The sequence below is a fragment of the Trichoderma harzianum genome, assembly GCF_003025095.1.
Source record: "Trichoderma harzianum CBS 226.95 unplaced genomic scaffold M431scaffold_1, whole genome shotgun sequence".
NCBI classification, from domain to species: domain Eukaryota; kingdom Fungi; phylum Ascomycota; class Sordariomycetes; order Hypocreales; family Hypocreaceae; genus Trichoderma; species Trichoderma harzianum.
Genome location: NW_020209249.1, coordinates 802889 through 822455, shown reverse-complemented (window position 1 = coordinate 822455; position 19567 = coordinate 802889). Strand labels below are relative to the sequence as shown.

The following is a 19567-nucleotide window of genomic DNA, read 5'->3' as shown; positions in this document are numbered from 1 at the left end:
CACCTCCTGGCATTTCTCGGTTAGTTGGTCTTTCATGCTGTTGAGCTGCTTGTGTTGGTCTGGCCATCTGATGATTTGAAATAGACACCATCCTCCATTTCAGGCCACTTTACATGCATCCTTCAATGCTCGCTTTGGTGAATCACTCCATGGAGGCTTCGACTATGAAATTGTTGGTGACAGTTGTGAACACAGCACCATCTCTACCGAGGCACCGACCCGTCAACATCGTTGATGTTTCGTCGCATTTCCTCACATTTATTTCACTGTTCGGAACTCGTCTTCTTTTCATTTTCCCCAAACCACTCTCATCCCACACTTGACTATACACTCAACGCTTGCCGGGGTTGAGATCTCCTGAATTGTGGCATCATTTGCTAGTTGCCCACGTGGAGAAACATCCAACGCGAGTTACGCAAGCGTCTGTTGAGGTACTTCAAGCTCGCAAAGCATCATCACACCTCTTCATTATTGCTGACAAATACTCCTCACCTAACAGTCGGCCGACAAGTTGCACAGAGACAGCACATTCTTCCATGTTTCATCCTTCCATGATGTCGGGGGAATCTGTTGCTGGTCGGCCTTGTCACGAGGACGGAAGCTACCCAAGCAGACATTTTGATGTCAGAATGTGGTGAAATCCAACCCAACTCAGCAGACTGCGAACAATGGTAAGAAGACACACTGCCCTATTAGAGACAAGATTCTCATGTCATGACTGCTATAGGCCACACAAGACGGATGGTCCAGCAGGCCAAACATTTCTCATTCGTTGGCTGTTTGGCAGGGCACGAGGGGGTCGATGGCACATTGAGTGTGGCAGGAGGCATATTCATGCGGGGACCACCTTGCTGTCAAAATCCTCTACGCGCCGCCTGACAAACTGGCTGAAGCCCAATAAGAGATGGCCTCCCAAATCTCTGACTTTGCCATCCTCTTATCCTCCATGGCAGTGACATGGACGAGTTGTACGGAAACTTGTTATATCGCCGGCACAAGGAGATTGATCACGTACCGAGTGTGGCAGGAAGTGTATTGACGCTGAGACTCCTTGCTGTTGAGATCCTGGAGCGCTCTGCCAAACACATATAAACGCTCTTTGCGCGGCGACGCAAGCAACGAGACCATGAGGAGAGACTGGTGAAGCGCCCCAAAATCACGCTGGTCTTTTTGTCTGTCCAGGCTATTTCCAGCCCTTTGTGTTGCTGCCATCGATAGTGCAACCAGTACCATTGCCTCTTCCAATACTCCTGCGGCCGGACCATCACCAAGCACTCCACCTTCATCGTCGACCCCATTGACGGCATATCCAACTTCGTCCACGGCTTCCTCGATGCCCCCCCTTCATCGCCCTTGTCGCACGTAGAGTGCCCACAGTAGGCTTCATTGACAACCCCTTCGCCGACGAGCTCTAGTCTACCATCAAGGGCCACAACGCATATCACACCACACAAGTCAGCAGCACCATCACCGCCGACGACATCTTCAATAACAATCATACAAAATAGAATTCCCCCAAATGTCCCATTCAAGACCTCTCCTACGACCAGATCCCCCTACGGCCTGGGTCCAAATGACAACTAGCCAATGGTCAACGATGTTACCAAGGGCTATTCATCCAAAGCAGCTTTACAGTCAACGGGAAAGAAATAGTGACCGAGAACTAAAAACCCCATCAAGGGCCCCTCGACACAGCCAAGACATCTTCGGGCAGGCATGGGCGGTTGATGACGCACCAAGGTGGCAGGAGGTATAGTGATGCCGAGGCTACCTTGCTGCCGAGATCCCCTATGGGCCGCCGGACGTAGATAGCAGCCCTGTTCCAAGGGTTTGGACAGGCACGGGAAGTTTGATGACACACCGAGGTGGCAGGAGGTATAATGATGCCGAGGCCCCTTGCTGTCAAGATCCTCTTTGATGTTCGTCTAAACCCTTTCGAAGAATCTTTGGCTCCCTTTTCGAGTCCAACTTCAGAGAAAAATCAGCTTCCAGACACAATACCTCTAGTATCAACAGAACAAGACAACCAATCCTGCACCCCGATGAAAAAAGTCGACTTTTCTGAAACTGCATCAACAGTTCATCGCAGCCCCTCTTTCGAAGGAGCTAATGAAGCCAAGGACATCTGGAATTTTGACGACAGCCCATCAGATAGCAGCCCTGTTCCACGGGTTTGGTCGGGCATGAGGAGATTGATGACGCACCGAGGCGGCAGGAGGTATATTGATGCCGAGGCCCCTTGCTGTCGAGATCCCCCTGATGTTCGTCCAAACCCTTTCGTGTCAGCAGAACAAGACGACCAATCCTTCACCCCGATGAAGGCAGTCGACTTTTCCGAAACTGCATCTACCATTCATCGCAGCTCCTCTTTGTTAGGAGCCAATGAACCCAAAGATATCTGGAATTTTGACGACAGCCCAACAGAGAGCAGCCCGATTCCAGAAACATCCAAGGAGATGCCAACCATACCGTCGGATCATTCGCCTTCTGACGAGCTTTACGACTTCATTCCTAAGAAGGCTACTGCACAAACGCAAGCCCCTGCCAACCCCAACAGCAGCTAGCTAGTCGTTGACGATAATATCAAGAGCTCTTCGCCCAAAACTACGATCAAAGGGAAGAGGCAACGACCAAGCCCGTCACAATGTAGCCTCACGATGGCCTCTCGCTTGACTAGTTCCACGAGTGGTACAACAACGAACACGGCCCAACGCGACTGTGCCTCCCGCAAATCTTCAGCAACGGCCTCCGCTATCGAGCCGCAGATGGGAAGCAGCCCGAATTCCTCGTCGCCTACGATGTCATGGACATAGCATCTCGAGACCGAGACTTACTTAACATTGCGCGCAAACCGCTTTCCGAGAGAAGCCGCAACTATTGGCCAGATCGATGTAAAGCGGTATTTCTACGACTTGGTCTATGTTGAGGAATCTCCGCTCTTTATGCCAATTGAGAAGTTGACAGAAGACGAGGCAGAAGGTCTCGTGCGGTGCTGCTCCGAGGTGTTGTTGCTCCCGATGAGTGGAATTCAGATGTGCGCCAATAGGCTACATGACCATATTCTAGAAGTTCATACAGCAACGCGCCTTGAGCACCGACCCAACAAGCACGCGCTACTCTACCAGTGCGGAATCCAGCATCGCGGATGTGGCTGTGATACAAAGTACTTGCATGTTTGTGCAGATAATATTACCTTTACTGCCAGTCAATTGTGTTTGAGTATGCAGCGGGAAGTGGCAGCTCGACAAACCCTTGCCTTTGAGGAGATGATGGTGTTGCATCCAAGTCGGTGATCCGGTGCCAGACCCTGCAAAATTGTCGACATTGTCTGAGACTCCCATCTTGTTCTTGACGGCAGCGCTATTTCCCTCGACCGAGAGCAAAAAGAAAACCCCAATCGCTTCGATCCTCTTACTCAAGAGATACTAAACGACCCAACGTCCGAGGCCTCTTACTGTCGACATCCCTTATATCCTAGATGAACACCCTTTGGCGGCTTGGGAGAACGAAGAGAGGAGATCGATGACGCACCAAGGTGGCAGGAGGTATAAGGATGCCGAGGCCCCTTATTGTCGAGATCCCCTACATCCCAAACCCAATTTTCTCTGAAGAAGAAACCAAGATCTTCTTTGTTGAAGGTCCTGGAACTGATAAAATCTTCCAAAATATATCACAGCTAAAGACTAAAACTGTTTCATTCTTGGCCAGCGCTGCCTTTACCGATGAAGAGAAGCGCTTCCCCGCTCCATACACCTTCTCCAGCCAGACACTAGAGTAGCATCTCTAGCAGAGGAGATTATCAAAACGACTTCAGTCTCTCAAGAACATGAAGACTTGGTGAAGAACTGTTTGAGGCTCACTCTCAGCTTCCTGCTGCCTATCGCATACGGATCCTCACTCTTCTTGCCTAATCGAACATTGCATCAACCATGCCACAGCGTATTACGAATGTGGTGACAGATCATTACCCTTTGGTGGCTTGGGCGAGGACAACGACGAGGAGGTTGATGACGCACCGAAGTAGTAGGAAGTGTATTAACGCCGAGGTCACTCCACACAAGAAGCAAGCCAGAACAGCACCGGAGGCCACGAGCAAGACCTTCAGCAAAGCAGAAGCAACAACAGCAGCATCAGTTTTAGCGAGCAGCATCACAAGCAGCAGAACCACAAGCAACAGCACCAGTACCAGCAGCAACTTACCGTGCCCAAACAGAACTGTCAAACGGACATAGTCTCGCAGTTGCCCACGAATATGTGATGAAATCGTCATCGAGGAAGTGTTGCAAATGGACCAGCTGGAGCTCGCCGTGCTGCCGTCGTTCCAATGGGACGAAGAGTGGATGATTTCCAAACTCGACATCAGGAGGCCCAGAATATTGCTACCAGCATTGGCCAAGACCCTATGATGACAAGTGTTAGAGCGTTGACACCCTCTCTGGGGACTTCCGAGCCAGCTTGACGACCATTCAACTCACCGACTGTGGAAGCAACGATAACCAGGGTCAAGACATTATCACCGTTAGCGTCCACAATGACCGAAAAGGCGAGGTTCTGATCGCGAGTACCCTCAGGCAAGCCTGCTTCAACCTTGACCCTCGACGTGCGGCCGGAAATCCGGTTCTCCTCTTCTCGTGTGGTGTGTGAGCTGATGGTAGCGGACAAGTCCTGCTTTGCGAATTCTCTTTTTTTTCTTCCTCCTCTTGCTCTTGCACCACTCATCTTTCCTCTTCCCCTCCCATTTGCTTCCTCTACTTCTTACTTTCTGTTTTCTTTTCGTAGCACACACACATACATCGAGTGATGACCAGGGTTCTAGTTCCGACTACACGTCAGTTATGGAATGAAAATATTGTCTGACACTGATTGAAGCACTCTAGCCTCTCGCTTCTGTTGCTCCTTCTTCATTGTGTTTGTGGGTGCTGAAGAGATAAATGGAGCAAGATCTTGTTTGTCTCCAGTCCCGATTTTCCCGATTCTCCTCCTTCTTTTTTTTTTCCTATTCCTTTTCTCTTCCTCCTTCTTCGCAAACTCCCAACTCTTTGCCTTTACCAGAGGCAATGGCCCGCTGAGCTTCGCTCTTTGCTGTCAAGGTCCCTTATATCCTAGATTATTTATCCTCTGGCGACTTGGGGCGGTTGATGACGCACCGAGGTGGCAGGAGGTGTATGGACGCCGAGGCCCCTTGCTGTCGAGATCCCTTCACCCTATATAGTTTATCCTTCGGAGGCTTGGGGGGCGGCTTGGGGGGTTGATGACGCACCGAGACTGGCAGGAGGTATAGTGATGCCGAGGCCGTCTTGCTGTCGAGATCCCTCTAAAGCCGCTCTCCAGTCGCAGGCCCTCAAAGACCGAAGCCGAAACGGGCTCCGCCACAGAAAAGGGTCAAGCCGCCGGCGAAGATGCGGAAGAGAAAGGCGTCGGAGGAAGGTAGGTGATTATGAGGTGGTTTGTGCGATTTGGTGTTGCATATGTATAGCTGACTCTGATGATTTTAGAGGGAGATGAAGTTGAAGAGATTCTTCAGCCTGTGAAGCAAATTGCTCCCAGGGCGCAGAAGAAGCTTAGAGCAGGGCCCAGGTAAGAACGTGGCTTGGAATGAGATGTTCGAGCTGGACTGGTACTAATTGGTGCAAGCAGCAATCGGGCGGCCAATAGTACTTTGAAGAAATCAAAGTCGGCTTCATCTTCTGCGAAGAGCGCAAAGAGTGAGATTCGTCGAAATGCGGATCCCTTACGCGAACCCGAGGGCAGAGGGACGAAGACGGGTGGCTTTACCCAAAACGACAACCCGAGCTCGTCCCTGTCCCGGCGATGGCCATGAAGCGCTTCTTCAGCGAAGAGCCTGAGGCTGACGACCCGGCCAAGAAGCAAGTCTTTGACAAGGGAAAGACCAGATCCGTCTCTACTCCGGTGGTCAGCCAGCCGCCGCTCACTCCAGGCAAGTCGGCCAAGGCTTCTCGCTAGACCTCTCTGCAGGTCTCCCAGACGTCTAAGAAGTAAATGATACGTGCTTTGACATGCATCGATCATTGTTGCAAGTATTTTACGAATTGGCTTGAATGCCCCGACGATAGTTGAATACCTCCAGCCCCCAAAGATCCCGCACCATCCAGAGGTAACGATCTTGTCACCTTTATCAACGGCCCAGCCCAGCCAATTACCCAAAGTCCTTCGGAATACCTTCATCTCAACATGCGTCTCATAAGCACAAAGACCCTTGACTTGGAAGAATTATTCAACATTTATGTCCCCGAATACGCCATTCTCTCCTACACGTGGTCGACGTCGTAGCCAATGTGCGTCAGGGCTACGATGCCCTTGATATCGGTTGTGTTGCGAATCTCCCAGATGGCCTTTTTTACCTCTTCCACTAGATCGAGAAAGGTAGTCAGTTCGCCAACATGCGAAATCGTCGGCGTCGTCGGCGTTGTTGCCCCGATAACAACCAGCCCGTGCTCGTCAAAAGTAACTGAGATTGACCCCAGATTTTCTCCCCATATCCACGAAGTCACGATAAACGCCTCGTTACCAGATAAATCTTCCACAATCGTCGGATACTTGCCCTGCGTACCTTACATTTCTCCTAGCAGCGTGTGGCTGTGACCGCCAATGATGGGGGACAGGCCCTCTGTCTGGGCCGCAAGCTGGGCCGCAAGCTGGGCCGAAGGCGAAATCTTCCTTTGAGAATGAGCTAATTGTAAGAACCGACGCTTCAAGCCCGGCTTCCATAAGATCATTTGGACCTGCAAAGAGGCCACCAGGGACAACTTGCAATATGTCTGGGTCGACACCAACTACATCGATAAGACCAGCTCAGCGGAGCTTTCCGAGACCATCAACTCCATGTTCAAATGGCACCGCCAGGCGCGCATGTGCACCTACCAGAGCTCCCAAATGTCGGCAAGTATGACGATTCCAAGACGAGCTTTGCTGCGAGTACCTGTCAGGAGTCAGTCACAAAGGGAACGCTTCTTTCTTCATTGAACGCAGATAAAGGCACGAGCCCGTTGCTGCCTCTCTCGAGCTTGCTGTGATTGCTCTCGACCTCTGATTTCTTCTTCCTTGGCCCGTTGCTGGAGCTCTCGAGCTCTATGTTTCTCTTCAAGAGCTTGCTGCGCTTCCTCTCTAGCTTTTCGCTGCTTTTGGAATAGCCGTTGCTCTTCGGCGCGCCATTGCTCACATAGGCTCTCTTTCTCTATGGCAACTTTCTCTTGCTCTGCTCTGTTCAACAAATGCCAAATTGTTGAATATCTGTCGATGAGCCATTTTTTGAAGTCTTTGAGCGTCTCTTTGAGGGAAGATAATGTCTGATGGCGGCAAGAGAGGGATTAGGACTCCCGTGGTGTCCGAGTTCTCAACTAACAAAGTAGCCGGCCAGAAGGGCTGAACAGAGTTATAAGAAGGAGCCGTAGCCCCTTTGTTTCTCAAAAGATCAGAGGTAAGTATAGTCCTTTATATAACCCTAGCTGTGTGGTCCGTGATAGTGACCGTGCAGTCCCCATCTTTGACTCTTTTACTCTTCCTGTTGCCGCCGATCCTGACAGTACCGGCCCCCAACCTCAACCTGGACAAGTTGTTGTCATGGGATACACCGGCCGGCTCAAGGACACCAGCAAGCACGACAACAAGGGCAAGAAGTGCGTGGTTGAACCGAACACTTTCACCGATGCTTCCATGAAAGCGAATGAATCTTCAATTGTTTTGACTCCTCTTAAGACCGAAACCCTCAGACACAGCGTGGATGCTATTCCACATCTAACAACAACGTCTCAATTGTACCAAGGTGAGACATCTGGTCCATGATCGTTCGCTGTTGATTCCAAACTAATCGTTGAAATGATGTTTGACAGTGTTCCCACAAACAATCAGGGATATAAAAGCCCCCTATAACGGCCTCGTTTACATCCAATATATGATACAACTCCAGCATCCAGTCTCTGCGTCGTCAGGCGGCAGCTCCTCCATTCTATCTCCTAGCCATCACTGTGGCGCCATTTTGCCTCGCCATTTTTATAGCAGCTTCCCGCTGGTCTAGTTTCCGACACCGCGGTTTTGATATTTTGTTTAGCTTTTGCATTGATGTCTTTACTGTCATTTTTGACTTTAGGTTTTACCATCTGCCCATTACTGCCGGAGCTGGTTGGGCGTAGGTCCCTCGCAGTCCAGGCAGGGTTTTTTGGGCTGACGCTGGACGACCAGGCTACGTGGGTGAAAAGGCTGTTGAGCGTGGAATGGCCGCCCAGGTTCTCGAGAGATGGGTTCACCGTGCTAAATGTGCTCGCTATAACAAGAATGAAGGATTGGGGACAGCGTATCCGCCTTTTGAGACAGAGATTGGCATCAACCCTGTCATTAAGGGTGCGTTTCTCAGCGATGATGACCTCACTTCAATAACCCGCCAAGTTCACAATACTGGAGACTTTGAAGTCTTTGGGGGCCCAAATGTTGGAGATATCGAGGCAAAGGTTAGTTTTGCTCTCTCTCCAAATCATTCTTTTGCTCTAATGCTGATTTAGCCTGCCTACACTTTCCAAGAGGTGTTGGGGGTGATACAGGGGTTGATTGGCCGCCTTTTCTGGCTGCGACTGTCCGTATACATCCCATAGAGCAAAGCCCATCTCATGGTCGTTTAGAGAGTCGTCGACGGCCACGACCATGATGGCGTCTGTGGAACTCAGGCTTGCCATCTTTTTGGCATATCGCCAGGAATAGGCTTCGCCCTCTCCAGTGAGCCTAACAGGAAATAACCGGGCTATAATGGCATCTGTTTTCGGGTGAAAGGCGATGGGATGCGGCTCCTCTACAAGCCGACTCTGCCAAATCTCTCGACGATTCCGACAGCTTCGCCACCAACGAATCGACGCCGCCAACTAGCCCAGACATTGCGACAGGCGAGCACACGCCTTCTCCCAAGCCGAATCACCTTTCAGGCTACTTTAAGTATTCGACCAAGCCCGCTGCCCCAGTCGAGCCCGAGCCTACTCCGATGATTCCCCAGCGCTCTCCTACGCACACCAAGAACAACTCGGTCGATGCCGTTGCCAGGTCGCAATCCATATCCCGCATTTCTCGAGATTCAGATCTGTCTGCCGCATCCCGGAGTCTGCAGGCCTTCTCCCGAACGCCGTCCGTATCCGCGTTTGAAGCGTTTGTATTTTTTGGGCGGAAGGTCGATGATCTATTCTGCGGGGCCTCGTTTCTAAGAATAGCTGAGTTGGTGATAATGTAAACGTTACTGGGTATTTGTTCGCCCTCATCCTTTTTTCATCTCACAAACGTGCCAAAAAATTGCCCCGGTAAATCTCATGTAAACAGGCACATCCATGTGCCAGTATCGATGGACTGTAAATGATTGACAGCGGTAGGTACCTATTATGCTCCTTAGGAGAGCTGGGGCTGATCAATTACTGGTAGTTGGATCCTCTTGAATCCCGGACACATATTCCATCCTATGTAGTCGGGTGACTTTTGTGATGCTGCTGATGCTGTATGTCATGCCATCAGTATTCGAAGCTTGCTGGCTGCGCCACTGAAACTGCGGGTATCGCGATACAATCACCGGGCGATGTGCACATGGATGCTGTCCCTATCTCAACGATGTCAATGGACATGTACTGTAAATGCTACCATAGCTTGGTGAAATTAGCCTCATACAAGTATCTTTTGCGGATAGTCTCCAACATTATGGACTCAATTCATCTTCAATGGGGGATCTAGATGGATGGGGCTGACAAAAAAAGGATCCATGGTTCATTATGACAAGGAACTATTTGGTGTAACCACGTAGCTAATAATTGAGCAATTGTATGGATGGAGGCAGATTAAACATTCCGAATTGATGATTTATGCGTGTGTTCTTCCCATATATGCCGATGAATCCGGGTAAGATGCTGAAGGAGTTGCCTCTCGTCGATCATGTCACGTTCCCAATTCCCTCTCAGCCATGTTTTGGTTCCAATTCCTGCGTAGATGATCAAACTTTGCAGAAGGTTCTACGTGCAATGAATGGCCCGCAGTACCCGAATGGTTACACAAGGTTGAACGAATCCAGCGACCACAGAAATCCATTATTCCTTCAGCATTCAGCATTTTGATCAGCATCACGCCCAGGCTACGTTGCGTGCAAAGCTGCAGTCGACGCTGTATCATTGCCGACTCGTTTCCACTCCAATTGTTACAGGTCTTCCTCATTTTCCCGAATCTGCCAAGTCCCATCTATCACGATCGGAGCTCGGCTGGCTACAGCCAAGCACGGGTAGCCACCAGCTAGGAAATGCTACTGTGGTTAGCACCATCTCAGGCTACCCCAGAGCCAAGACATCTTGGAGATGTACTTTCACTGTTGTTACCTAGCTGAGCTCTGACACCGGAGCTGATGCTTGCAAAACACGTTGCAGTGGCATGTCACCAAGAACCCATCGAAGCGGTCACTGATAGCAGATCGACTGCCTCTCTCAGGCTCGTTCTCGGGTCAGTCTGCCACCGAGTAAATACTCGTAGTACAAGCAAATCCAAGCCCAGCAGTCACAATGCAACGTTAACCTTGAATCATTCCCCCACCCTGGTTATCTCGTCTTCTGTGCCTGGAACCTCGTACCAAGTAACTGCTTCTGGAGTAGGGCCCTGTGGCTGGTCTTTGGAGTGCGGGGGCACAGGGTCAAGACACTAATACGAGTACAGTATGTACGGTAACAACCAGGCTCAAGTACAAGTAAGCACGTATTATCTCGTACTCCGTGGTGCCTGGGATAGCCGCGAATAACTGGAGCCAAGCCCGCTGGGGATCCGCAGATACTTGCCATGCATCTTCCTTTGCCATCTTCGGGCGAGGAGGCAGAAGAGATAACGAAGTGCTTGTTGATAAAACCCAGATGAGTCAGGCCATATCTAATCTGCTAGTTGAGATACGCTACGAGAAAAATGAATGATTACAGAAGATGCCAGAATTATCAGGCGTTGACGATAGGAGTGGGGAGTGGATGGCCAGACGAGAAATCCTTCCCTCAAGATTGTCAACTCTCCTCTCCATTCTCCGTTCCCGGTAATGGTAATACGAGCCACTCACTCCACCCCCGCAAATGGTCGACTTTTTTTCTCTCCCGCCTCTTTTTCATGTCTTCATCTCCACTCTTTTCGCCTCTCCATCTTTTGCCTCCATCCCGCTAATCATCCGCGGCTTGCCCTGGCCTGGAACGGGGAACATCCACAAGTCTGGGGCAGAAACGAGCATCCACGGCCCTCTAGCATTCTTCGTGTCCTGGAAACAGACTGCTTGTGCACGATGGAATGATTCTGGGTCAATGTTCCAGGGGGGCTCTGCCATTGGCAAGTCTAAAAATTGTTTCTTTTTAAGCTTCCCTTTAGGCTCTTGAGCAAAACGACATCCCTGCCAACCTCCCCGTCCGCCTGATAGGTGGAACAATCGTCGAGGAGTCATGCTAACCGTTGCTTCTGCAGACTTCTGCACCGCTCTGCACCGCGCTAGCAACCTTGAACTGATAACGTGTGGGATGGGCCATGCACTCTCCAATCTCGAAACAACCACACTAGACAGTCGCTAGCCGGGAAGAGCCACAAGGTGTGTCAGTCCATTGAATCCAGCAGTGTCTGATCGGCCAAACTAGTAACTCGAAGCTGACAGTATCACCCCTAGCTCTTCTCTCTGTACTACGCAGGCCCCTTCGCATCACCTGTTACATCATACAGGTCGTCCCTAGTGGCAATCTCGTTACATCGGTCCAAAAGCTACTCCAAGCAGCCTTATCGGTCATGGCATCCACTCGGTAGCACACGCACACCTCCTTGCGTGGTATATATCGACGACTCCCTAGCCCTGATTTGCGATTTCCACAGCTCGGAAGTCGCTGTCCTGCGTCGTCTCAGCACCTGCTCAAGCTTGGCTGCGTGTTGCTGCTCTCCACCTCGGCTGTGACGACCTCAATCCTCTCCATCAGAGACTGCTCTCGAGGCTAGGCTCTAAGACGACGCTGTCTTCTTTCGTGCTTCATTTACCTGGGTCAATCTTTATTAGCAGAGGCGATTCGATAAAGCGTCACAACAATGGCGGAGAAGACCGACCTACAGCGCGAAGAGACGCGGCCAGACTCGATTCACGACTTGAAGCATGGCGGTGCCACCGCCGAAGCCATCGAGGCTATTCGTGCCGAGCACGAGCTCACCTTTGGTGAGGCCCTGAAGCTGTATCCCAAGGCCATCGCCTGGTCAGGCTTTGTGTCCATTGGTGTCATCATGCTTGCCTTTGATCCCCAGCTCATCGGAAATCTGTATTCAACACCTCAGTTTGCTCGTGACTTTGGACACTTGTACAAGGGAGATGTGAGTCCAACCATTTCATCATTTCCCTAAAATAGCATTGCTGACGCTCATCACGTGCAGTGGGTGATTGAAGCTTCCTGGCAGACGGCTCTCTCAATGGGCAACCCAATCGGTCAAGTGCTTGGAGCACTCTTTGCCGCTTACCCCATGGATTACTTTGGTCGAAAACTCACCTTCGCTGCCTGTGTCATCCTCACCGCCGGCATCGTCTTTATTCAGTTCTTCTCCAAGACCCTCGGCGTTCTTCTCGCTGGAGAACTGCTGGCTGGTCTCGTTCTAGGAATGTTTGTCGTCATTGCGCCAGCTTATGCCTCCGAGGTCTGTCCCACGGCGCTTCGTGGTCATCTCACCTCTTTCGTCAACCTCTGCTTCGTTATCGGCCAATTGCTAGGTAACGGTGTCACTGCTGGTACCTCTAAACTCGAAAACCACTGGGCCTACAAGATCCCTTTCCTGTTGCAGTGGTTTTGGATCCTTGTCATCCTCCCTGGTATGGCTTTCATCCCCGAAAGTCCGTGGTGGTTGGTTCGTAAGAACCGCTTGGAAGACGCTGAAAAGTCGCTGCGGCGGTTGGCGTCGCCCAAGGTGAATGTTCAAGCCACCTTGGCTTTCATCGTCGAGACAGATCGTTTGGAGCAGGAGCTTGAAGCTGGTAGCACATACTGGGATTGCTTCAAGGGTGACAACTGGCGTCGAACTGAAATTTCTATGGGCGTTTACTGCACTCAGGTCCTTAGCGGCATCTACCTCATCAACTACGGCACCTTTTTCTTCCAGCAGGCTGGTCTTCCTACTGACCGCGCCTTTGACATGTCTGTTGGATTCTTGGGTAAGTTGTTCCACCGTCACAATTAACATCTTGTGTGAGATATGTTTTACTAATGACTTTCTTGTTCTGTAGCTGTTGGTTTTGTCGGAACTCTCGTCTCCTGGGGTCTCATGCTCAAATTTGGCCGCCGCACGCTCTTCGTATCGGGTCTCGCATGGCTCGTAGTCCTTCAATTCGTCATCGGCATCCTCGATTGTATTCCCGGCCGACCTTCCGGCGCCATCTGGGCCGAGTCATCTCTCATGCTCATCTGGAACTTCTTCTACGACATCTCCATCGGCCCCGTTTGCTTCGTCCTGCTTGGTGAATGCTCGGCTACACGTGTTCGTTCCAAGACTATCGCCGCCGCCACCGCTGCTCAGGGTCTTTTGGGTATCGTCATGACCGTTGCCATTCCTTATATGATCAACCCGGAGCAGGCCAACTTACAGGGCAAACTGGGCTTCTTCTTTGGTGGCCTTGCTCTAATCTGCTTGATCTGGTCTTATTTCCGCGTTCCTGAGACTATGGGCCGTACCTTTGAGGAACTTGATCTTCTCTTCGACAAGAAGGTGCCTGCAAGACAATTCAAGGGGTACAAGTTAGAGGGCGCAGTATCGGCAGGCGCAGCGTGATTACACACGCGAAATCATGGATGGAAAGGAGGACTAAGAAAAGAGAATGGAAGAGAAGAGACACAAAGTGACCGGTTATTCCAAAAGGATGCCTCGCACTACGAATGACGAAAAGACAAGCTGATCTTAATGAGCCCATAGTGTGGCTTAGAGGGGAGAAATGGAAACATTGAGAGCACATTCTTGTGAAACAAGCCTATGTGAGTCCGTGTCTTCTTTCTCTTTCCCGTTTCTTCTCCTTTCATGTTTTTTCTTTATTGCACTGGAATTTTATGGCATTAGATACCACTTGAACTAGTAATGAACATTATTGAACCATCTTCAGTTCCCTCTGCTGTGATCGCCCAATGCAAGCATTGATTCCGACCTCGCCAAGAGGCTCAACTATTTGGCCTTTTAAGATGATGACGTCCACTATACCTTATCAGGTTGCAATATTCATGCATACGCGTAGGAAAGCTTGATTGGATACCGGCTTACCGAATAGGCTCGGCGTCATCCTTCTCCTTTTTGATCGACTGACATTGTATGTGGTCTGCGGAGATTACGCGGCGGAGATTGCAAACGAACTACCTCCTTGGCACTCTCATGTCAACGTTTTACCAAGTTAAAAGTGTAATTGCATTAGAAAAAGTAAATTATCGAAATGAACGAAGGTATAATGTCAAATAATAGTAATACAATCGCCTGTAATTGCAGTGTCTGTTGTTTGTGATGTCCTGAATGGAGACCGATCAAACAACATCTTGACACATGTCCGTAGGCTGAATAACGGCTTAGGCCGTCACCGATTAACACCATGTTGGCGGATATGCCTGTCCAAGCGTCATTTCAACGCTCAAACCTCTCCAATCGGTCGAAACTGCACTGGCCGTCTCCAGTGGCGGGGTATTCTCTCGTACAAAGTCATAGACGCCGTGGTCTACGGTTCGCGCATCAGCGCAATAGGGTGATAAAAAACACTCCTAAAGACTGGACGATATACCAGGGGAGATTGTGTCGAGCTTGCTGAGGAGCTCATCAAAAAACCTCTTCTGAACTCCTTGACCCCACTGGTTTGTGACATGTTTCGCTGGCCTGGCACGGCGGATTGATTAGTTAGACAATGCTTCTATGTAGCAATGGCTGGTGGGGAGTGTCATCAATGTTACTTACACCTGGACCTTGCAGTTGGTTAGATACTGGCCGTGGCTGCTTTCGTCCGTGAGGATTCCGTGTACCAAAGTGCGGCTCCCCTCTTCTGTGGAGCGAGCCATGATCTTTTCAGCGATCCGGACCCCCGCCGAATCTTGCTCTCTGGCCAAGTCAGACTTGCACCAACTAGGGTTGGGAGTATTGATGATGAATTTGCCCTTGGCCCTCTTGGCAATTTCACGCACGGCATAGAGCACGAGCAGTTTTGAAAGTGGATATCTCCCACCCATGTCGGCTTGTTTTACGTCATTCAGCCGATCCAGGAGGTTCCTATCGTTGAGCTCAGCAAGAGGCGCCATGTAATGCAGGGCGCTGTTGGGAATGACGAAGCGACACGGGTTGCCTGTTTGTTGTTCTGACCTGCGCATGGTTGGGAGGAGTGCGAAAAACAGGAGGAAGATGTTGATCACGTTGACGTTGAGTGTCTTTTCGCTTCCCTCACTGAGTACGAATTGGTTTGTCATGATGCCTGCGTTGGCCAAGACTCCGTCAAGGCGGGGCAACAGAGCTGCTCGTTCTGCAAAGGCTTGGACAGACGCCTGGTTATCCATGTCAATGGGCCACACCTCGATGCTTGAATCAAGTTTTCCAGTTGATTTGAGAATTTCTTTCTTGGCTGCTTCTCCCTTGGAAAGTGTTCGAACAGCCATGATGATCTTTCCCACGCCGAGGCGGGAGAGGTGACGGGTGGACTCGAATCCGAGGCCGCTATTTGAGCCGGTGACAACCATTACTTGGTTGGAGAGGTCGTTTGGTGTATTGGGAATGGGGAGAGTGACAAAGACTCTACCATAGATGACAGAGCCAAGCCCGTGAACGGCAGACATGGTTGCTTGGTTTTTTTCAGCGTCTCTTTGGAAGTGTATGCAGTGTTCTTCGAATTGAATACTGGCTTGAGCTTGCGATTCAGATGGTAAAATAATGGTTGCTTCAGTGTTTAAAGAGAAGATGCTCTTGGAGTGGTTGCTGGATGCGAGCCTGCGTATTGATGTTGAAAGCCACAAATGGAGATGCAGGACGAGGGCCTCGCCGTTACACTTAAATAATTTGTCTCTTCTTCCTCATCTCCGGCTGCCTATAAATTCTTCATTCTTCATCGCTACCGGTGTTAATAAAGCCACCATCTTCAACACACATTTGCCTTCAATTTGGCATCACTTACAAGATTCCCGCTCCTATCCCCGACCCAGCTCTTCGCACCAGCCTGACGGAATTTTGCCCTTTGTGGAGAAGTCCGGGGATATTATCTCCGCAATAGTGCCCGCTAAAGTCGCCGATCCAGCCATGACACGCTGAGCTAAGGAGGAAATGGGCAATTAGCAAATGCTGCAAATCGATTTGCCGTAGTTAGGCTTGCCCGGAGTTAATATCCCCAAACGGGGTCATTAAATAGTCCGGGTGCTTTCGCCGATAACAGCCGGCTTTTCGATCTTCTACCACCTATCTCCTGATCTTCTCTTTTTTCCACATTGTACAAGTGCTTTTTTCTTTGGTCGTTGAGGGAGTCGCGTAATGGAGTTTGGTCCAAGGAAGATTGAAAAGCGGAACCGGGCCCCTGTGTCTTGCGAACCATGCCGAGCTCGAAAGTAAGCAATCGTCGTCCATTGATACACGCAAAGTCTCCGAATGAAGCCCAAGAGAAAACATGGGAGGAAGCTCACCCTTATGCTGCGCAGGCAAATGTGCAACCGCGGTCAGCCATGCGAAGGCTGTACCAGGCGGAATCAAGCGTCACTGTGTCGATATGCTCCCAATGCCATCAGGAACAAGGCTCGCCCTTCCAAGGTTGGCAACATCCAGGAGCGGCTGGATAACCTAGAGGTTATGCTGGCTTCGATTGCCGCGAATCCGGCCGCCGCTGGGATTGGCATAGGTGCGGCTCCCGGTACGCAGGCTTCGTCTAGCCAGAGGCGAATGCCGACATCTTCCTATGAACAGCCTCAGTCACCCTTCAAGTCAGCTCGATTCCGCCAAGACAATCACGCATTACCGCCTGAGCTGCCTCATCGCCACGAGTCCGGAGATGGCCAGGTCAGTTATATCGACCCCAGCCATTGGAGAGCCATCTTGGATGAAATCAAAGAGGTCAGAGAACATCTGTCGGCCTTTGACCGCCCTCTGGTGCAGGAGGAGCCGGAGCGCAAGAGCGTTGCCTCGGAAGACGGTGCCGGATTTATGTTTGGCAAATTTCCGGTGGTCGATCTCGAAGACATCATCAGCACCCTGCCGCCGAGATCGGCATGCGATGCCCTTGTTGCCCAGTATTTCAACGCCAGATTCATGGTGCTGGGTGAGTCCATGGCAATTCATTTTCATCTTTGGCCCTACAATTTGAGGTTTGGTGCGCTAATGCAAGCGGGCCACCTGCATGTCGTGTGTAGGCATCCTGCACCCGGTCAAGTTCCAAAGGGAGGTCAGTCATGTCATCAAGGATTAGTCAACACCTGACAGGTCGTTTTTCATGTTGCAACTAACCATTGTTGATGAATACAGTATGAAAAGTTCTGGGATGCTCCCCTCAAAGCACCTCCTCTTTGGATTGCTCTGCTCTTTTCCGTTCTCAGCCTCACAACCACTCTTCGCAATGTCGCCGGTGGTTCGGCCGGGCCCAAATCTGCAAGGCCTACAGCCAAAACGCTGCAGCAAAGAACGGTTGAATGCTTGATATTGGGACGTTTCCCTAATGCAAACGCGTATGCTCTAGAAGCCATGATACTGCATCTCCAGAGTTGCTACCTCACTCTCAATAGGCTCGGCTCCGATCACTGGTTTGAGATGGGCACTTTGATTCGCCTCGCCTTTAGAATGGGCTATCATCACGACCCGGACGGCTTACCAGGCATCTCAGTCTTTGATGGAGAGATGCGGCGGCGCGTTTGGCACAACATATTCCAAGTGGACGCGCTCATGTCTTTTCAGATGGGGTTTCCGAGCATGATTCCGACAGAATTCTGCGACACCAAAGTGCCGAGAAACCTGCAGTTCTCTGATCTAGAAATAAACATGACTTCGCTGCCTCCCGGGCGACCTCTGTTCGAAAACACTCCGATCAGGTATCCAATCGCCAAGTCTGGTGTCATGGCCGTGTTCAAAAGGATTGTTGCGCATTCACAGTCTTTATCTCTCCCAACTTATGACAACACGATTATGTTAGATAACGAAATGAGGGAGGCGTACAACAACTTACCGGAAATCCTGAGAGGAAGAGACGTTGGTCGTTCTTTCATGGATCCATCGAACATCATCTTCGAGAGATGCACCATCGAGATGCTCTACTTGAAAGGTCTCATTGTTCTGCATCGGCGATACATCAGCTACGAGGTTGACGGCCGTCGATTTGAGCACTCTAGACGCACCTGTGCCGAAGCAGCTCTTGACATTCTGGCTCGCCAGGCAGATCTGCATCAAGCATGTCAACCCGGAGGGCGCTTGTACGACGACCGATGGATGGTCTCTTCACTGACCATGCACGACTTTCTTTTGGCTGCCATGGTCATCTGTCTGGATCTTTCTGTTCGTCTCCGGCGTCCTTCAAGCGTGTTAGTGCCTGCAAAAGATGATGACGCTCTTACTGGGCGAGAATACCATGCGCTGCAGAGATCGCAGACGATATGGGCATCTAGTAGCCAGATGTCTCCAGAAGCACGCCTTGCATCTTTGGCGCTCGGCCTGATGGTGCAAAAAGTGGCCGACAAAGACGCCCGCCATATCCCTCTGTCCAAGGCTCCAGAAGAGGACCTGGCTGCTGCCGCTTCTTCCCAAGAGCTTCCGTATGCAGGACCCATGTCTCAGATGATTGATGGCACTGAAGGATTGGACTGGGTAAGTTTGGATCAGGGCTCGTTGATCAGGTCAGAGGAGAATCTAACTCGCAGCAGGGCTTGCTGGACCAGTACTTTCAGAATCAGCCAACGGATGCGTCCCAATTGGATCCATTCAGCATTGATCCTGGTTGGTTTGACCTACCGCTGTAGAAGAGGTGGGAGGAGAAGTCCTGTACAAACTCTTGACTGTAAAATCAGGTCATATTATGGTGATGCGAGAGAAGCAGTAGGGTGAAGATGGGGAAGAGGGTGAAAGAAAAAAGAAAAGAGAAAAAAGGAAGAAGGCGAGACTGCGGGCAATGTTTCCTTTGTCTGGGAGAAATGGACAGTTTTCACTCAACGCTAATCGGGATATAGGATGGGGAATTACTGCCGGTAATTCACAACGTACATCAACTGGGGCGCCGCCGCCGGAAATGCAGATGCAGCCTAATCTCAACGATACCCAAAGTACTGGAGGAGGACAAATGCAGGGATAGCAGCAATTTCGCTGGTACTTTTCTTTTTACATCAGAAAACTTTTGAATAAATTTTGATTTGATATCAAGTCTACTGTATCGTATTCAGTTGCTATCCGTGTATTCGTCTTGCAAATACCCAAGGTTGCAACAAGACGAGGGAGGGAAAAGACAAGTGAATGACCTGACGTTATCATTGTCCATAAACAACTAGAGCTTCTTTCCAATGCGGATTGTTCAATAATAATTACCTCATTTAACAATTGTGCAATTGCAGCCCATTCATCGCTTGCGTTCTTGCAAACGTCCAGT

The 19567-nt window shown here is 50.4% G+C and overlaps 9 protein-coding genes across 9 annotated transcripts; 6 read left to right on the top strand and 3 right to left on the bottom strand.

Moving 5' to 3' along the window:
• The first annotated feature begins 1690 nt into the window (after positions 1-1690).
• M431DRAFT_173532 (hypothetical protein) lies at positions 1691-2753 on the top strand. Its single transcript, XM_024913048.1, has one exon. It carries the CDS (start codon positions 1881-1883, stop codon positions 2562-2564), a length of 684 nt encoding a protein of 227 aa, XP_024779864.1. The 5' UTR covers positions 1691-1880; the 3' UTR covers positions 2565-2753.
• A 670-nt stretch (positions 2754-3423) lies between these two features.
• M431DRAFT_173534 (hypothetical protein) lies at positions 3424-3871 on the top strand. The gene has a single exon (XM_024913049.1). The coding sequence runs from the start codon at positions 3554-3556 to the stop codon at positions 3776-3778; it is 225 nt and encodes a 74-aa protein (XP_024779863.1). The 5' UTR covers positions 3424-3553; the 3' UTR covers positions 3779-3871.
• A 488-nt stretch (positions 3872-4359) lies between these two features.
• On the bottom strand, positions 4360-4719 carry M431DRAFT_284 (hypothetical protein; the record flags this gene model as incomplete). Its single annotated transcript, XM_024914036.1, has 1 exon — positions 4360-4719. The coding sequence occupies one exon, from the start codon at positions 4717-4719 to the stop codon at positions 4360-4362; it is 360 nt and encodes a 119-aa protein (XP_024779862.1).
• Positions 4720-5399: 680 nt separating this feature from the next.
• On the top strand, positions 5400-5964 carry M431DRAFT_283 (hypothetical protein; the record flags this gene model as incomplete). Its single annotated transcript, XM_024914031.1, has 4 exons — positions 5400-5427; positions 5496-5577; positions 5638-5705; positions 5747-5964. The coding sequence occupies 4 exons, from the start codon at positions 5400-5402 to the stop codon at positions 5962-5964; spliced, it is 396 nt and encodes a 131-aa protein (XP_024779861.1).
• Positions 5965-6269: 305 nt separating this feature from the next.
• M431DRAFT_282 (hypothetical protein) lies at positions 6270-6737 on the bottom strand (the record flags this gene model as incomplete). Its single annotated transcript, XM_024914020.1, has 2 exons — positions 6270-6538; positions 6605-6737. 2 exons carry the CDS (start codon positions 6735-6737, stop codon positions 6270-6272), a joined length of 402 nt encoding a protein of 133 aa, XP_024779860.1.
• Positions 6738-7581: 844 nt separating this feature from the next.
• Positions 7582-9229, top strand: M431DRAFT_281 (hypothetical protein; the record flags this gene model as incomplete). Its single annotated transcript, XM_024914012.1, has 5 exons — positions 7582-7783; positions 8200-8465; positions 8517-8546; positions 8634-8727; positions 8808-9229. The coding sequence occupies 5 exons, from the start codon at positions 7582-7584 to the stop codon at positions 9227-9229; spliced, it is 1014 nt and encodes a 337-aa protein (XP_024779859.1).
• Positions 9230-12060: 2831 nt separating this feature from the next.
• On the top strand, positions 12061-13779 carry M431DRAFT_488937 (hypothetical protein; the record flags this gene model as incomplete). Its single annotated transcript, XM_024916624.1, has 3 exons — positions 12061-12336; positions 12397-13165; positions 13238-13779. The coding sequence occupies 3 exons, from the start codon at positions 12061-12063 to the stop codon at positions 13777-13779; spliced, it is 1587 nt and encodes a 528-aa protein (XP_024779858.1).
• Positions 13780-14744: 965 nt separating this feature from the next.
• M431DRAFT_71189 (hypothetical protein) lies at positions 14745-15800 on the bottom strand (the record flags this gene model as incomplete). The annotated part of the gene is made up of 2 exons (XM_024921868.1): positions 14745-14856; positions 14935-15800. 2 exons carry the CDS (start codon positions 15798-15800, stop codon positions 14745-14747), a joined length of 978 nt encoding a protein of 325 aa, XP_024779857.1.
• A 659-nt stretch (positions 15801-16459) lies between these two features.
• Positions 16460-19313, top strand: M431DRAFT_502289 (hypothetical protein). Its single transcript, XM_024918137.1, has 5 exons — positions 16460-16559; positions 16650-17263; positions 17355-17386; positions 17467-18795; positions 18852-19313. The coding sequence occupies exons 1-5, from the start codon at positions 16486-16488 to the stop codon at positions 18945-18947; spliced, it is 2145 nt and encodes a 714-aa protein (XP_024779856.1). The 5' UTR covers positions 16460-16485; the 3' UTR covers positions 18948-19313.
• Positions 19314-19567: the final 254 nt, after the last annotated feature.

Coding starts and splice junctions, on each gene's coding strand:
- M431DRAFT_502289 (XM_024918137.1), top strand. CDS start 16,486: ATGGAGTTTGGTCCAAGGAAGATTGAAAAGCGGAACCGGGCCCCTGTG. Junction 16,560..16,649: donor GAACCATGCCGAGCTCGAAA/GTAAGCAATCGT, acceptor TATGCTGCGCAG/GCAAATGTGCAACCGCGGTC. Junction 18,796..18,851: donor GCACTGAAGGATTGGACTGG/GTAAGTTTGGAT, acceptor AACTCGCAGCAG/GGCTTGCTGGACCAGTACTT.
- M431DRAFT_173532 (XM_024913048.1), top strand. CDS start 1,881: ATGATGCCGAGGCCCCTTGCTGTCAAGATCCTCTTTGATGTTCGTCTA.
- M431DRAFT_173534 (XM_024913049.1), top strand. CDS start 3,554: ATGCCGAGGCCCCTTATTGTCGAGATCCCCTACATCCCAAACCCAATT.